At 35.2% G+C, this 19702-nt stretch overlaps 1 protein-coding gene across 2 annotated transcripts in view; it reads right to left on the bottom strand.

Moving 5' to 3' along the window:
• Positions 1 to 9713: 9713 nt before the first annotated feature.
• LOC130229736 (regulator of G-protein signaling 3-like) overlaps positions 9714 to 19702 on the bottom strand; it is a 113445-nt gene continuing 103456 nt past the window's right edge. For both annotated transcript variants that reach the window (XM_056458690.1, XM_056458691.1), the window contains 3 exons: positions 16170 to 16231; positions 15825 to 15991; positions 9714 to 13398 (listed from right to left, as the gene is read on the bottom strand). In XM_056458690.1, coding sequence (XP_056314665.1) covers positions 13204 to 13398; positions 15825 to 15991; positions 16170 to 16231 — 424 coding nt within the window. In that variant the 3' untranslated portion in view covers positions 9714 to 13203. The remainder of the gene's footprint in view (positions 13399 to 15824; positions 15992 to 16169; positions 16232 to 19702) is intronic.

Here is a 19702-nt window from a genome sequence, read left to right as displayed (position 1 = left end):
CTGAGAGGTGTTTTAAAGATGGCTGCCGAGTGAAACGACTCTCCAAGTGAAATGAGCGGTAATAGCAATAGTGGTTAAATTGTTTAAAAGGCTACTGTGCAATAATGTGCTTATTTTGTGCAACGTATGCACTCTTATAAATAAATATAAATCATTTAAGCGCATTGATAATAGTTTAAATCAGTGGTAGGGAACCTATAGTTTGTGAGCCACATTTTTCACCAAATACGTGGCTCTCCAGCTGTTTAAAAATGATAACTATCACTAGAAATCAGTTTCTCATTAAAAAAATATTTTCCTTATTACTGATTTTATTTTTTACAACTCAGTTTACAATAAAATGACGTTTTGTGTGTGCAGCGCTGTGGATAAACTTGAATCGTGACACCAATAAAGGGCAAACAACTTAAGCGGGTTGCACACCAGATGCGCCCTCTGCGCTCCGACACGGTGTGCACACGACAGTTGGAAGTATCCCACACCAGACGCACATATTCGAATGTTATTTAATATGAAACTATGCAGATGACGCTCTGTGGTGCGGCAGAAACATGTGTGTATACACTGGTAGAAATCTATGTTTAGAATTCTAAAATGCATTTCGGTGCGTGGCATGGCTCGTCGCCGAGCGGCGAATCTGGTGTGTGACCCCCTTCACGTTTCTATAATAACCTCGTACACGTAAATTAAAACAATATGTTTATTTATATATGTACATATATATATATATATATATATATATATATATATATATATATATATATATATATATATATATATATATATATATATATAAATAATACAGCTGAACTCAGAAGTATCAGGCCCCCTGAATTATTAGTTCCCCTGTTTATTTTTTTCCCAATTTCTTTTTAACGGTGAGAAGACTTTTTTCAACCCATTTCTAAACATAATAGTTTTAATAACTCATTTCTAATCTTTGCCATGATGACAGTAAATAATATTTGACTAGATATTTTTCAAGACACTTCTACACAGCTTAAAGGCTTAACTAGGTTAATTAGGTTAACTAGGCAGGTTAGGGTAATTAGGCAAGTTATTGTATAATGATGGTTTGTTCTGTAGACTATTGAAAAATATATATAGCTTAAAGGGGCTAATAATTTATTCTTAAAATTGTTTTTAAAAAAATAAAAACTGCTTTTATTCTAGCCAAAATAAAACAAATAAGACTTTCTCCAGAAGAAAAAATATTATAGGAAATACTGTGAAAATTTCCTTGCTCTGTTAAACATCATTTGGGAAAAAATTTTAAAAAGAAAAAAAAAAAAATCAAAGTGGGGCTAATAAATCTGACTTCAACTGTATTTATATATATGCCCCTCAATGGCTCTTTAAAAAATGCATTTGCCAAAAAAAAAATCAGAAATGGTTCTGCTGAAAAAAGGTTCCCGACCCCTGGTTTAAATTATTGTTACTGTTAATTATTAAATTATTATCATTATTGTTTAATGATTAAATTACTGTTGATTAAATCAAAATGCAAGAAAAAATTGTGCAATATAAAAACGCAATCTCACGCCAATTCATTACTTTTTTATTTTATAGCTAATTCATACTAATTTGTACTCATTAATTTAGTATGATTCGCTCCTTCACCAGTGAGGACTAGGGTTAGAGGTGGAGTTACTTTTACTTCGTACGTTTTAATGTGAATGACGTCATATGAAATCTTAAGGAATAATGCACTTATCTAACAATACTTAAAATAGTCATGTTTCCTCTTGAGATCTGAAATATATAACAGAGACATGTATTCATTCATTTTCCTTCGGCTTAGTTCCTTATTTATCAGGGGTTGCCACAGAGGAATGAACTGCCAATTATTCTTGTATATGTTTTTTGCAGCGGATGCCCTTCCAGCCGCAACTCAGTACTTGGAAACACCCATACACTCTCATATTCACACTAACACTCATACACTACGGCCAATTTAGTTCATCCAATTCACCTATAGCGCAGGTCTTTGGACTGTGGGGAAAACCCACAAGAGGAAACCCACATGAACACGGGGAGAATATGCAAATTCCACAAGGAAATGCCAACTGGCCCAGCCGGGACTCGAACCAGTGACTTTCTTGCTGTGAGACGAAAGTGCTAACCACTGAGCCACCGTGACATTCCAAGAAGATGGTTACACAAACTTAGTTTAAACCACAACCAAGTGAATCAATAATGCACATTTTCAGTTATGGAAAGATAAAATTTCAAAAAATGATCACAACAAATAGCAACGAGGTGCTCACGTCAAGTTCACTTCCCGTCTTGAGCTCCTTTGCTGATCCTTCCCCTCTTTCTGCTCCCCACACTGCAATAAAAGGTGAAAAAACCCCTAAAGAATATTTTTAAATAATAATGTGAATGATGTAAATATTGTTCAGTGTCTTGCACAGATTATTTTACTTCATAAGACCTCAACGTAGCATCAGAAGCCGCAGGCATTCATTTTGTTTTGCCTGTATGTGTTTTTTGACTATAAAAGTGAATACGTCACCAAGGACCACGGTTTCATCTTCTTTAAAGTTTTACTGTAGAAAAAAGTCACCTATCCCTTGGATTACATAAAGTTGAGTAAATACCTAACTACTATTATTATTTTGGGGATGAACTTTAAATATAGGTAACATGCCCCTTCTTCTTTTTTGTTTTTACATATTTTCCCCCACATTTTACCTTGATTACACATTTTTATACTAACTGATGTAATTGTTCCATATCAGCAAATTTAATGTTAACATTAGGATAATGTTAGGTTGTGTTTCCACCAATCGCTGGTGTAAATTTTCATTAGCTAGCCTACTTATTTTTATTATGCAGCTTAACAAAATAACCTGCACCCAATATCATTTATTGGTGTCAGGCAGCTATATTGCATTCTGAGATTTGTTTACGCAGACACTCAGATGCCAAATCTGGTGCAAATCTGGTGAGAAGAAGAAAAAAAGTCCAGTTTGGCAACGAAAATAAAGAAAAGAAATGAAAAGAAAAGAAAAAAACACCTTTCTAGTTAGATATAAACGCAGGTATGGGGGATGTCTAGATCACAAGCCAAGGAATGTGTGCCTATAAAAAAACATTTGGTCCAAATTTCATGTTTCTCTCCGACACAGCTTGTTGTTTACATAGCGTTGAATAACAAAATAATAAAAAAATATGATATAAATAAACGACCCAAACAAAACGCTGCGCTTGTACCTCTAAACACATGCAGGAGTTTGTACATTTCTTCATCCCTCATTTACAGTGAATACAAACATCTCGACGTCCAAAAAATCAGTTTGTTGTCTTAATTTCGGGAGGCGTTTGGCTTTCTGCGTCATTACAGGTGTACTAGGACTCTTTTCGGAGAAACTCGAGGTTGTATTGATGTTTGCGAGTAAGCCAGGAGCTGATGAAGGGCGACCGCTGTTCTCACATTCCCTCCACACTCTCCAGAAACACATCCCCATCATTTCCCGAACATCCCTCTATCTGTCCACATACAGACTGTTTGCTCAGACGCTCCCAACACAGCTTCAAAGCAGCCCTGAAGTGGGGTTGCAGCGCCATCTACGGGTGTCAACCATAGAGTGTAAAAATATCAACAAAAGCGTCTCAAATATGTGACGTCAACTATTTAATGCCACCGTGCTCAACGCATTTATTGATTTGAGCTAATTGATTTTAAAAAATGTAATGACAAACACATTCGTAATATTGTTCAGAAGCTAAATAAAACTACTAGAGGCATTTTTTTCTGGAACTTCTGGAATTGGAAAATATTGAAAACTCCCTTCAAATACTCCATTAGGGACATTCTACCAGAAACGCACATTATTTGTAACTGAAATGAAAACATAAATACAGTAAATAAAAAGTATTTCATCCCAAAAATTTCTGAAATTGACTGATTTCTGTGAGTTGTTCTGTAAAGGAATATGTCATTCATTTGGTTCTCTGATTTTTGTTCATTAACCCTTTAATTGCCCCACTAAGAAAAACGTATTGGATTGTTAGCTAATGTTGCTAGCTAACACACTGTCTTAACACATCCCATAATTTCTAAAATATCAACCTCTACCAGATAAAAATCTGAAAATATGGAGTGTAAAACCAAATTATTTTTAAAAAACCATCCAAATAAATCATTTTTGAATTCTAAATCATTTTATTTTATAAAGTACGCCATAAAATATTTCAGATTCTCCTATGGACCGGTATAAGATTCTGACAGTATGATAACCTTGGATAATAATATCACGGTCTCACGGTATTGTGAGTACTGCTCTAAAATAAGTTCTTTTTAAACGTCTGGGTAAATAATTTCTTTGTTTAGGTAATTACTTAATAGCATTAGAATTATTATTTAATAAAATGCTATTGGGCGACGCGGTGGCGCAGTGGGTAGCCTCACAGCAAGAAGGTCACTGATTCGAGCCTCGGTTGGGTCAGTTGGCGTTCCGAGTGTTTGCATTTTCTCCCCGTGTTCGCGTGGGTTTCCTCCGGGTGCTCTGGTTTCCCCCACATGCCCAAAGACATATAGTATAGGGTGAATTGGGTAAGCTAAAATTGTCCGTAGTGTATGTGACTGAGTGTAAACGAATGTTTCCCAGTGATGGATTGCAGGTGGAAGGGCATCCGCTGCGTGAAACATATGCTTGATAGGTTGACGGTTCATTCCACTGTGGCAACCCCAGATTAATAAAGGGATTAAGCTGAAAAGACAATGAATGAATGAATAAAATGCTAATGAAGTTGACGAGTACTATTTAGACTGCATTCACTTTATAGGTCACCTTACACATTTGAATTAATATTTTATTTATACTTTATTTAAACTTTATATACGTTCATTTTCAATTTGGAACAATTTTTATATTATTTGAAAATTTGGAGACATTTATTAGTGCTCAAATTAAGTTATATTTTAAAATATCTATTAGCTTTACCCTATTTGTTTTTAAATGACTGAGAACTGTGGTGCTTCTTTAAAAACAATAAACAGGTCGCTGATTCGAGTCCCTGCTGACCCAGTTGGCATTTCTGTGTGGAGTTTGTATGTTCTCCACGTGTTGGCGTGGGTTTCCTCCAGGTGCTCCGGTTTCCTCCACAGTCCAAAGACATGCGCTATAGGTGAATTGAATAAACTAAATTGGCCATAGTGTGTGTGCGTGAATGAGTGTGTATGTATGTTTCCCAGTACTGGGTTGCAGCTGGAAGGGCATCCGCTGTGTAAAACATATGCTGGATTAATTGGCAGTTAATTCCGCTGTGGCAGCCCCTGATGAATAAAGGGACTCAGCCGAAGGGAAATGAATCAATGGATAATGTTTATTTTTAGCTGTGCATTTTGTTTTAAAATACATATTTCAGTAAACCCAGCCCCTTTACATCCCCAAAGCATGCTTTTCCACAGTGCGCAGCATCTGGATGATGTGCGTCATCATGTGACCCTCTGAGCTCTTCCTTCACCTGCAGCTCATTAAAGAGCCTCTGACTCACTTGTGTTCACTCAACATCACTGCACACAGTCTGGAGGACAGCAGCTCTCCTACTGACTGCCTTATTCATTAGGATCTACAGTATATACATCTATACATTCTTTTTCTGTGAAAATGTACATCTATGAAGAAGAAAAAAACAGGATACCACTTGGCAGCTCTCAGTTTTGCTGTATTTATTAAATATGGGTTTAAGTAAAACACTAATATTTTTTATACAATAATATAATATATATTTTTTAATACTTTTTATTTTTTATAAAAATCTAATAATATTTCTTCCAAAATTTAATGTAATTTATTTATTTATTTATTTTTCAGAAAATGACAATAGGTCAATATTTATTGTGAATTATTAACTATGTTTATTCAACCAAATATTGCTTCTTAACCCTTCTGAAGTTAAAACTTTAGTATTAATTAATGTCTAAAAATAAATATAAATATTTCTGAAAACATGGTACCGTTTTGTTAATTATGCAAATTTAACAACATCATTTTTAATTTGCTAGAAATGTTATCTGTAAAGACAATTTTCAATAAACAATTAACAAACAGGCATTTGCTTATAAATCATCAAATAAAGATTGGTCGCTAACACAAACAAATTTATTAAAAATTCATAATCCGGCACACTTTATTTTGATGGTCCATTTGAATTAAGTTACATTGCTAAATTTCTTAGTCAGTTAAATGTCTGCTGAAGGAGCAGTATCAACAGATATTAAGCAGACAGTCTACTAACACTCAAACAGACCATCAAAATAAGTGTGACCTACAGTAATAAACAATAACAAATGATCTCTAATCTTTTTTAGAGTTTCATCGAACATCACCAGGTATTAAAGGAGCTTTAGAGCTGTTATCTGGGCAAATAAGGTTGCAAAAAGCATTAAATCAAACAAAATATGACCAAAATATATTTGAGAAAAAATATTTTATAATAACTCATTTTGATTTGTTTTTATTTCATTTAAATGTTAGTTTTGAAGTTGTTTAAATGAAAGATAAAAAGATTCAGAACAATAAAATACAGATGTATTTTCTTAGCTTTCTTCGCTCATATTTATCAAGGGTGCCAATAATTTTGACCACAACTGTAGGCCTATATGGAGGGAAAACGTAGTCCACGTTTTCCCTCCATATAGGCCTACAGTTGTGGTCAAACTTATTGGCACCCTTGATAAATATGAGCGAAGAAAGCTAAGTGTATTCCTAAAATGTGCTATAATAATATTCACAGATCTGTCCCATTTAACACTGCTAAAGTATGCTTAGCATAAAGTATTGAATCAGATTAGACCATTAGCATTTCGCTCCAAATCTTCAATAAAGAGTTTTCAATAAAGATAGTTTTCCTATTTAAAGCTTGACATTCATTATCTATGTACTAAGACTGACAGAAAATGAAAAGTTGCAAATAAGAGTATAGTTCCTAGACATATCGACCTTGAAAATTATCAGAAGCCCTTCAGTCAGCTTATTATTTATTCTGACGCTCAGTTTGAACTTTAGATCTACTTGATCATATTTTTATGTCTAAATGCAATGAGTTAGTCAGATAAGGGTGTATATAAAGATTTCAAGGAGTTTTCAAGCATCGAAACAATGAAAATTTCATTTATTTTCTTTGCCCTACTGTACATTAGAATGCAGCCAGTTTTGTTTATTAATTACTGAGCAAAATAGTAATTTTTTTCACGATTTAGAGAAGACGTTCACTAAAGTCATTTAAAATATAATAGAATTTAGTGTGATCACTGAAAGATAAAAAGATACAATACAATACAGATTTATTTTCTCAGCTTTCTTCGCTCACATTTACCAAGGGTGCAGATAATTTTGATCACAACTGTAGGCCTATATGGGGGAAAACATGGACTAAAGTGCTCCCAAAGTGCTATAATAATTTTCACAGATTTGTCTTATTTAACACGGAGAATAAAATGTCAAAACTGCATTTTGAGAGAGAAAAATTAAGGCTATGTATTATATGTCCTATTATTACCCCTGAAAATGTGTCCATACTACCACGATTTGTACCCGCCCAGTCATACAGAGCATACCTGTAGGCCTGTCACAATAATCAATATATGGACTTATCCTGCAATATTTGGAAATGACCTTAATCATTTTTGCCAGTATGATATATATTTACAAATATATATATATATATATATATATATATATATATATATATATATATATATATATATATATATATATATATATATATATATATATATATAACTTTAAAGCCATTTTACAATGACATTTACGTTCAATCTCATAGTTTATAAATGGACATTTACCTAATAAGACTATTAATAGTGTGTGTGTATATATATATATATATATATATATATATATATATATATATATATATATATATATATATATTAGGACGTTTACCTTTTTAACATCAATTTTAAGAATTTAAAGAAAATCATAAGGTTATTTAAATAACCTTATGAATGATAAGAATTTTAAAGTGTTGATGGCTACTTACATTATTATAATATTAGTGGCATAAAATGATCTCGAAATGACAGTAATATCACTTATCAAGACAATTTCTGACAATATATTGCACAAAAATTCTTTATTGTGACAGACAGGCCTACCTGCAGGCTACATAGCCTACAAGAGTAGCCTAGCCTATATACAGTCCTAAATAGTGCTAATGTTGTTAGTCATTAATTAAATGTGATTTCAGACCGAATATTTAAAGTACCATGGGTGCATGTTGTCACTGAACGAATGTGCGAATAAAACCTAAAATAAAAGTTACCTCAATAAGACTCTTAACAGATGCCTTACCTGGTAAACATGCTTGTGGCGTAAACACTGGTGCGGTGTGTCTTTAAAAATGCGTACACAGGGAATGTTCTTGTGCTGACACAGCTGCGTGTATCGCGGAGATGGACTAAAATCAAACGCTTTCATTATACATTAGGCGAAACACGGTTTTCACTTTCCTCTAATTATGTTGCTGTTTTCTTACACGTGGATAATTTCCTTTAATTTGTTTTCGTAGAGCATTAGTTGCAGTTAAGGAGTGTGGAGGCTCTACACCTCAGAGAGCAGTGTGAGGAGGAGGTCAAAGCCCGCCGAAAGTGAGAGGAAGCACTGTGTGTTTCCACCGCAAACATTTACCTCAGTCTCTGCTTTCAAACATGGATGGAGACACACACTCGCCTGTCACGATAGAAGTACACCTTTCCATGTACATAGTAAGAGCACCTTTTGACATTTAATTATTCGTGGCACTGATTTGGAGGGCGCTGGAAACTCTCCTCAGAAATGGGGGATTTTACTGACATGAAACATTGCACAGGTGCTGTAGATTTGTCAACTGCACATTGGTGTTTTTCAGCCACCGACGAACTTCCCGTGAAAGGTTATTGTGACATTTTCAATTTCATAAGGTTCCCTTTACAGTATAAGTGTTTTAATGTAATTAAAATATAAGCAGTTAAACATACTTATCCATTCATTTCTTCTGATCTTTGGGTCTGGCGGGAGCACTTTTAACTTAGCTTAGCATAAAACTTTAAATCAGATTAGACCATTAGTCCAAAATTTCAATCGAGTTTAGATAATTTTCTTATTTAAAGCTGGACACTATATAACGTAATGTATTAGACTTGGTACTAAATAAAAAAAGTTGTGAATAAGAGTATAGTTCCTAGACATATCGAGCTATAAAATATTCAAAACACCTTCAGTCAGCTTTATTATTATTCATTTCGATGTTCAGTTTGAAGATCAGATATTCTTGACCATATCCACATGTCTAAAAGCAATGAGTTACTCGGATTTCAAGCATCAAAACAATGAAAATTTTATATATTTAAAAAATATTTGAAAAAAATAATTAGAATTATTTATTTTATTAATTTCTCATCATTTAAAATATAATAGAATTTTGAGAATTGTTGTTTAATTATACTGTATATACACTTGTATATCTGATGGTAATGCACTGTTGTTTTACCAAAATAAACAAATCTCTAACTTTATATAAAAACGTACTGTAAATTAAATCTGTGAACCCTAAATAGTGATCATACTTAGTTACTCTGGAGCTTTGCTGCCCTCTGGGGATTTTTTGGAGCTGTGCACTTTAATAACAAAAATACTACAACAAAAATTATAATTGTTAAATATCTACACTTCCCAAAGACTGCATAAAATATCCAGTTCACAATATACTTGAATTTAATTTTATTTGATGAGAATATGTTACATAAAGGCAGCAGTGAGTGAAATATGAACCCACAAATAAATACAGGAAATCATTATTATTACAGAAGGAAAGCTCTATTGTTAGGATGAAGGCAAAAGGAAACAGACACTGCATTTGCCAAACTTGAGTTTCCCAATCAGCTAAATAATGCTAAATCAACACATAACGCATACGTTTATATACAACTCACACTCCTCTATGTTAAGCCACTGTCAAACACAAATTCAGCTGTCTTTCAGTCATGTTATTCTGATTTTCTTTAACATCTAATCAACTAACTAACAACAACAAACAGAATAACCATCACAATAACTGTTAGTCAATACATCTCAGCCTCCGTTATTTACAACAAAATCATATTTTCTTTCATTTGAACCACCCAACCAGACTGAAATTTGATCATAGAGAGCATTTGTACAATATGTATATGTGTATATATAAAATCTGACCCCTTTAATACGCTGTTTTGTTAAAGAAATATTATTAAGAATAACTAACTGTATATTGCACTTTATTAAAGTCACAGTGCCATTAAAATGACATGGAATGTTACCAAAGCCCTTGAAAGGAAGAATTAGTGTTCTGACTGTAAAGAGTTTCAGTTGTAGACAATATAAACATTTTCAAACTGCAGCTTAGATAATAAAAACAAACAACCCAGGCTCATTCCGAAAACGTAGTCCCGAGGACGTTTCTAGAGACCGCGAATTATGTAGCCGGAGGTACGTATGGCTGCATTTCGTTTTTTAAGCGAACGCTGCGGGGCGGTATGATGCCGTTCCTTTTAGCGCTCACCGGTTGACCGCTTACCTTCGTGTGAAGGGCTTTCCCGCCGCAACCAGTTTGTCCGGTTAGCTCGTCCTGTACGTCGGCGGACTCGATACGCAGAGAGGAGCTGACGACGACGAGCGGGTTCGAGTCCGGGGAAGAGTGGTTCCAGAAATCAGGTAAGACTAAAACAGAATCCAAGAAATAAAGCGAAGAGGTTCATAATAGGGTGAGAATGTGGTAAAATCCAAAAACGTGGTAAAAAAAAAAAAAAAAAAAAAAAAAAATTGGACGAGGGCTTTTTTTCCCGGACGACTTTTGTAAATCGTTGGTTGGGTTTAGGGCGGGCGGGTCAATCGGTAAAATTGGTTGGGTTCGGGCAAGAAGGAGGGTGGGTCGGCCGGCCGATTGGCCGGTCGCCTAGTCAATCATTTAGCCAGTCGGACAGACAGACAGACGTTCGTTCGACAGCGGCCTCTGGTGGGTTCACACGAGAACAGCGCAGGCGTGAACGGCACTCGCGGGAGACGTCCGAGAAGCCAAAAAGGTGCACACAGCGGCCTCTCGCGGATTCGCGAAAAACCAAAAACTGCAAAAACACGTACCTCCCAGGACATATTTCACAGTCTCCAGAAACGTCCTTGGGACTACGTTATCGGAATGAGCCTGGGTTGAAAACAAACCTTACCCAGCAGGCACGTTGCTGTCAAAACGACATTAAAAACAGTCAATAATGCATACTGATTTGACTACCTTAATGTCGAAACGTCAGATTGATGTATAACATTGGGATCAAAAACAAGACAGTCATTTACTAGACAGTAAAAAAAAAAAAAACGTCAAAAATCGATTACAGGACAGTCTGAAAAGTTTTGAAACAACATAAAAAAAGAAAAACATCAAAAAACTGCCCTGAAATCGATTTAGGATGCTTTTGACACCAATTTTAGACGTCAATTTGATGTCGTTTTGACATCATGCATAGTAGTCCAAGTGTAAAATCCAGTGTAAATTTGCAATTGAATCTTACAGATGTCAAAAATTCACTTCAAAAATTTATTACAGGACAGTCTTGTAATCAATTTTTTGACATGTTTCGAAACAACGTTAAAAAAAACACACGTCATAAACTGCCCTGAAATGGATTTTTGATGTTTTTTGACACCAATGTTAGATGTCAATTTGATGTTGTTTTGGCATCTACATTAGGTAATTTACATGCATTGTAGGGATACAAAAATTGGGTGTAAATTTGTTATTTGCAATTGATTCTTTCAGATGTCAAAAATTGATTACAGGACAGTCTTGTAATAAATAGTTTGACGTGTTTCGAAACAACATAAAAAAAATAGTCATAAACTGCCCTGAAATCAATTTTTATTGTATTTTGACACCAAGTTTAGATGTCGTTTTAACATCTAGGTAATTTGCATGCATTGTAGGGATACAAAATCCAGTGAAAATTTGTAATTTTCAATTGAATCTTTCAGGTGTCAAAAAATCATCTCACAAATGTATTACAGGATAGTCTTGTAATGATTTTCGACGTGTTTTGAAATGACATAAAAACAAAAACTCAAAAAACTGCCCTGAAATTGATTTATGATGTTTTTTGACACCAATTTTAGATGTCAATTTGATGTCATATGTCATCTAGGTAGTGAAATATATATCTCAAATATGTATTATAGGACAGTCTTGTAATCAGTTTTGAAATGACGTTAAGAAAAAACATTAAAAAACTTCCCTGAAATCCATTTTTGATGTTTTTTGACACCAATTTTAGATGTCAATTTGATGTCATTTTAACATCTAGGTATAATTTAATAATGCATTGTAGGGATACAAAATCCAGTGTAAATTTGGTATTTGCAATTGAATCTTTCAGATATAAAAAAATTATTACAGGACAGTCTTGTAATCAATTTTTTGCCGTGTCGAAACGACATAAGAAAAACTGCCCTGAAATCGATGTTTAATGTTTTTAACACCAATTTTAGATGTCAATTTGATGTTGTTTTAACATCTAGGTATAATTTACATGCATTGTAGGAATACAAAATCCAGTATACATTTTTAATTTGCAATTGAATCTTTTAGATGAATTAAACTTTTTTTAGATTATAATATATTGGTGGTCAAAACGGCATCAATATGTGGATGTCAAATAGACGTCAAGGTTTTGACATCAAATTGATTAGCATTTTTGATGTTTTTATGAAGTAATTTTAACATCAATGTACCCGCTGGGAAATACTCAGGTCCTCACTGATGTATTACTGGGGTAAATGGAGTATTTTAAGGTCTGTGCAGGAAAGGAAAAAAAAGTGAAAGTTGTCTCCTATTAAAGCTAAATAAAACTGTACCAAAAGTCTCTCTCCTTTCTTTTTTTGTTCCCTCAATACCCAGCATGCTTTCTTATCTTCCATATGTTCCTACACCATGAGCACAACACTTCCAGCATGTTCAAAACACATTCATCGCTATATCAATGCTGTCCAACAGGGTGCAGCACATCAGCGTCCAAAAACAATCAGTCCTTCCCATGATTCAGCGGGGCTGAGCTCTCCAAGGTGCTAGGCTGACTGACGGTTCAATACATTGGATGATGTGAACGCAGACACGTTTCGTTCTACTAAACCTGTGTCTCCAGCAATACTGATGTGTTTGGGCGTCTCTCCAGCTTTAGGACGGGTCTGCAGCGGAGCCGGGTCTCTTTTGATTGGTTAACTCCATGTAAATGTCAGAGCGGAGGAAGCGAGGGTACGAGTCTCTTTCCATGAGTCCGAAGATCCGGCTCTGTGCCAGGTCGAAGCAGTCTGCGCAGATGTTCTCCATGTTCTCTTTGATGTGCTCTCTGGTGTACGAGTCCAGATTAACCTTGAAAATAAATACGTAAATAAATAAACATTAATTTTGGGTTTGGTTTTCAAGTACATCGGAGTATGAATTTTAAGTGAAATAAAAAACTTCTAACACAAAGGGCAGCCACTTCAAACCAAATATCAAATTCCCAGACTTTCACTGCCTAAACAGTAGAATTAGCATGACATCTAATGAATGGAAAAACGGACCACTGTTGTGCTTCTATATTAATAACATAAATATTAAAATAACAACAATGATAATAAAACAGTATTAGCTGGAATATCATTTCGCATAACTATAATAGCCATTTACAAAGAATCCCTGGTATTTCATGCCTCCCCATTTTAAAAACTCAAAACCATGCTATTCCAGAAATTCCGTATCCTATGGGAAAACTGTAATCCTGATTTTGTCCTAAGAAAAACTATGTAAGAACCATGTAAGCTAGCAAATACTACTGTGCATCTCTTTGTGTTTGGACAAATTTATTTAGGAAAGTAAAATACAATTAGGGATGTCCCGATTAGATTTTTTTTTTTGCCCTTGAGTCTGAGCCATTTGATTTTGAGTATCTACTGCAGGGGTAGGGAACCTATGGCTCGGGAGCCACATGTGGCTCTCCAGCTGTTTCTTCAATAATATTTCAGATTTTTTTTAAATAGAACTGTTAATAAAAACCAATTTCCTATTGGAAATACAATTACAATTCCCTTTATATTTTATTTTCTACAGCAAAATGAATAAGAACTCGGTTTACAATAAAAAAACGTTTCAACCAATGCGCATATGTGGTGCTGTGGTTTAACTTGAATCGCGACAACAATAAAGGGCAAGTTATATTTCTTACATTTCTATGGTAATTTACATTTCTATTGTAACCCCACACACGTAAATTCAAACGATGTGACGATGGCAAAAAGAAAAAAAAAAATCTGTAAATTGTCCTTTCTTTATACATTATGATGCATCATATTTGTTTATTTTTGAGTTGTGCATGGACATAAATAAGGGTTTTGTTTAAAAATAAATAATGGTTTTGTTATATACACACACCCCCCATATGGCTCTTTAAAAAACGCATTTGATAAAAAAAATCTGAAATGGCTCTTTGCTGCAAAAAGGTTCCTGAGCCCTGATCTACCGAAACTGATCCGATACTTCTATAATACACAAGAAAAAGAATAAAGAAGAGCAAAGAAACAGATCCAGGATGTTCCTTTTTTATTTAATTCACCTTATTTTAACATTCAACAACTCTGTTAACAAAAAAGCACATCTGTGAGGTAGCTTGAACAACCAGGTAATAAATAACATCAATTCTTCACTTTTGGACTTTTTTTGTACGCAGGGGAAACCCACATGAGCATGGGGAGAGCATGTAAACTCCACACAGAAATGGCAACTGGCCCAGCTGAGAACAGTGGCGACAGTGCTAACCACTGAGCCACCAGCCTGATCTCACGAGAAAACGTAAGTATTTTACGTTTTGACAGTTTAGTGGCTAATGCGTACGAATTCGTACGAGTTCAGTTGGATGAAATTGTACGATTTAAAAAAGGAGGCGTGGCACCTAACCCCACCCCTAAACCCAACCGTCATTGGCGGATGAGCAAATCGTACTAAATTGTACGAATTAGATCGTACGAATTAGCCACTAAATCAAAAAGTTACGAATTGCCGTGAGATTGTGTTGGAGCCACCGTGCCACCCTTGTTTACTAAATCATGTTTATCTTCACTTACTTCTTAATCTTCTAAAAGCAAGCCCTGATTTTGTTGTGAGATGCATTCCAGTGTCAACATAGTTTGCTGATCCTGAAACATAACTCTTATCCAAACATTTAATCCAAACCTAATCCCTAAACCTAACTCTAACTGTAACATACTGTATCACTAGGGCCAGACGGAATCTGCTGACATGTTTTGCTATTTCTGCGCAGAATTCTGTTAAAACTCTGCAGATTTATGCTGAATGATTTGGGAAGTATCATAACTAAAACATGAAATAAAAAGTAATACATTTTTAACTTGTATTTAATGTTTACAATGCAAATCCAATTAGATCCACTTTATTTGGTAAACAAAGCAAGTCTCTCATGTAATATATCTATTAAAAGACAAAAAATATTACTTTACAAACTATATTGTAAGTAAATCATATGAATCATATTAGTCAATAATATTATTAAAATTAATTTAAAAACTGAATAAATATAAATTTACACACATTTACACAAGTAAATAAACAGAATCAATGATGGGCTAAAAATCTGCGGGTTCAGATTCGGTGTGGGCCTACTTATCACTAAAATCTGAAGTGAATCACAGTGATGTAGAAGCACTAACCCTGACTGTAAGCCGAAACTTAAAATACGATGTAAACTTGTGCTCAAAATATTGTGGAACTATTGGTAAAATCAGGTTATGCCTTCATCATACCTCTTTGCAGGACTGTATAGAGATGTACTCTGTGAATATCTTCTTTGCTCTGGAGGTCATTTTAGACAGTGATTTAATCTTCTTGAAGTCCTCACACGCCAGCCAGAAGTCTAGATTCTCCTCACTGAACTCTGTTTGTAGGAAGGAACGGAAAACCGCCAGGCCATCTAAAAAAAATAAATAAATAAGCAAAATGACTCCAGCACTCATTAAAAAACCCAAGTATTAAGAATCGGGGGTAAATCTGGATTGGGATGCAGGAGCTGAGGTTAACGTGGATAAAGTGCACGGTTTACGAGAGCGTCGATCAACACAGCTGTCGCTTCATATGAAAACGTGACTTACATTTGTGAGAAAGCAGCGTGTCGAGAGACTCTGCCCATTTGAGCGCTTCCTCCGGAGCGGGCCTGTGGATGAGCAGACAGAGCCGTCAACAAAGCCATGAGTCACGCTAATGATCCATTCACAGATAATTATAGCGCAGCAAATAGGCCATCTACTCAATAACTCAAAAACGTCACATGTTGTTTGGATTGTATGCTCAAGCCCTGGTCTTATTCACCATTTAATATTTTTCAATGACTCTCGGTAATTGTGATATTCAGAATTGCAGTCATTTACTGATTAAAACGCACTTATGGTAATGTAATCTCTACTTTTGGATTACATTTCAGTTACTTTTACACTAGAGAGCAGGGTGGATTACTTATGGATTCAAATCAGTTACTGACTAAAAAATTACATGACAAAAGTTGTAGCTGGTAATATGATCTCTGAGATCACATTTATAGTAACGTAATCTCACTACTTTTGGATTACATTTCGGGTACCTTTGCACTATAGTGCTGGTGTAGATTACTTTGGAATTCAAATCAGTTACTAATTACAAAATTACATGACAAAACTTTTAATCAGTAATATAATCTCAGAGATTATGTATTTATGCTTACATAATTTCACTACTTTTGGATTACATTTCAGTTACTTTTGCACTAGCGAGCTGGGTAGATTACTTGAGACAGGTAATAAGTTACCGATTGCAAATTACATGACAAAAGTTGTAATTGGTTATATATTCTCTATTTACCCATTTATGGTAATGTAACTGACTACTTTTGGATTACATTTTGACTTATTCACTTAGACTAAATAGATTACTTATAAATAGTAATCAGTTACAGATTACATGACAAAAGCTGTAGTCAGTAATGTAATCTCACCACTTTTGGATTACATTTCAGTTACTTTTGCACTAGAGAGCTGGTGTGGATTACTTATGAAATCAAATCAGTTACTAATTACAAAATTCAGTCAAATCAATCAGTTATTGACTAAAAAACATGACAAAAGTTGTAGTCAGTTATATAATGTCTGAGATTATGCATTTATGCTTATACAATTTGACTACTTTTGAATTGCATTTCAGTTACTTTTGCACTAGTAACCGGGTAGATTACTTAAGAAGGGTACTGTATTTAGTTACCGATTACAAAATTACATGACAAAAGTTGTAGTCTGTAACATAATCTCTTTAATTACGCATTTATGATAATGTAACTGACTACTTTTGGATTACATTTTGACTCTTACTTAGAGTCAATTGATTACTTATAAATTGTAATCAGTTTCAGATTACATGACAAAAGTTTTAGTCTAATGTCTGTGTTACGACTTTATAGTTTTGTTCTAGGGTTTAAGCGGCAACATTTAAAGGTGGTTAAAATTTGTGGTGAGTAGGTGGCAAAATTTAAACAACAACCAAAATACTGCAAAAAAAATAGGTGAATTTATTTACAATAGTAAAAAGGCAAACAGAAAAGAAAAGTATTATTTACAAGATCACACAAAAGAGAATAAATCAACGTATTATGGTTGGGGAAACGAGAATTAAGTGGCGCCAAATAAATGAAAGCAATATAACAAAACGCCCAAATCTAGCTATTATGACCCTCTAATCTATCTAATAGAAAATAAACAAACAGAACATCTTCAGCGTTTTCACGCTATATCTAATCCTACTCTTCTAACCAAAAATACGAAGAAAACTTACAGCGGGTGGCGCTCACTTCTAAGCTAGTGTGTTTAGACAGTATAGTTATCTACATGATGCAAAATGTATGTCACGTGACCTCTAAACTCCTCGAATCCCAGGGAAAGGCTGACGCCAGAGATCGGGGAATTTTACCAGCACACAAACAAGACGGTAACAACTATTAACACAACAAGAACAAGACCAACATCAAAACTCTAAACTAACATCAATATCACATCACATAAGCCAAAACACACACACAAAGCAAGCAGCATAAGACAAACAAGACAGAGCAAAAAGCAGAACGAGCTTCCCCGCTCGCGTCCCTTTAAACGGTGAGCTCCTAATGTGATTGGTAGAGATGTTGATGACGTCACAGGGTGGAATAGAGATTGACATCTTCACGGACGAATGGGAAACTGGAATGGGCGTACCTAAGAATTGACAGAGAGAGAGGGAGGGAGCGAGCGAGCGAGCGAAAGAGAGAGAGAGAGAGCGCGAACACACACACAAACAAAACAGACAGGCATAATATACATTTGACTGTAACACCCTGACCCTCAAGAACAAACCTGTTTGTTAAAATAAACCAGAGAGAGAAAAAAAATTAAACTCTAGACAGGGCATCCGCCATAACATTATCAATGCCTTTTTTATGTCTAATATCCAAATTATAATTCTGGACTAGCAGAGACCATCTCATCAGTCGTTGGTTATGATTGTACATCCTGGATAAAAATACGAGGGGATTGTGATCTGTATACACAATCACAGGTAAACAGCTGGAACCAATGTAAACCTCAAAGTGTTGCAAAGCAAACAACAGAGCAAGGGTTTCCTTTTCAATCGTAGAGTAATTGAGCTGATGTTTATTAAACTTACGAGAGAAATAGCTAACAGGATGGTCAATACCAGTTTCATCTTCCTGGAGGAGTACTGCACCAGAACCCACAGCACTTGCATCAATCTCAAGCTTAAATGGTGATGCACAGTCAGGAGCGGCAAGAACAGGTGCATTACATAACAGTGCTTTCACACTATCAAAGGCACTTTGACAAGCATCAGACCATACATACGATGTAGAAGGGCTAAGTAAGGATGTTAAGGGGTTAACCACAGTAGAAAAGTTTTTGCAAAAACTGCGGTAATAACCGGCCATACCCAAGAACCTCCGTAGTTCTCGGCGAGTGGTGGGGACTGGAAACTGTGAAATAGCAGTTACTTTCGCATCTACAGGGCGAACTTGACCTTGTCCAACCTCCTTGCCCAGGTATGTGACAGTCGCTTGGCCGAACTCACATTTAGCTAAATTCAGTGTCAGAGATGCGTTAGAAAGTCGTGTAAATATTTCCCTTAACGAATTCACATGATCACGCCAGCTCATGGAATAAACTACTACATCATCGAGATATGCGCTACAGTTTGGTACATCTGCCAACACCGTATTTACTAGACGTTGAAACGTCGCGGGTGCGTTTCTAAGACCGAAAGCCATCGAAGTATATTGCGTAAATGAATCTGGAGTGACGAATGCTGAGATGTCAGAAGCTCTATCAGTGAGTGGAATTTGCCAGTAACCTTTCAGCATGTCTAATTTAGAGACAAACCGTGCAGAACCGACGTTGTCAACGCAGTCCTCCATGCGTGGTAAAGGATAGCTGTCTGGGACAGTGACTGCGTTAACCTTTCGGTAATCAGTACAAAATCTGTACGTTCCATCTGGTTTAGGGACCAGCAAGCACGGTGAACTCCAAGGGCTACTGCTAGGTTTTGCCAATTTATTTTCAAGCAAGTAGTTTACTTCTTGACGCATAATGGATCTTTTAACCATATTCAAACGATATGG

This window comes from Danio aesculapii, chromosome 5 (assembly GCF_903798145.1).
Source record: "Danio aesculapii chromosome 5, fDanAes4.1, whole genome shotgun sequence".
NCBI classification, from domain to species: Eukaryota; Metazoa; Chordata; class Actinopteri; order Cypriniformes; family Danionidae; genus Danio; species Danio aesculapii.
This window is presented reverse-complemented; position numbering and strand designations above follow the sequence as displayed.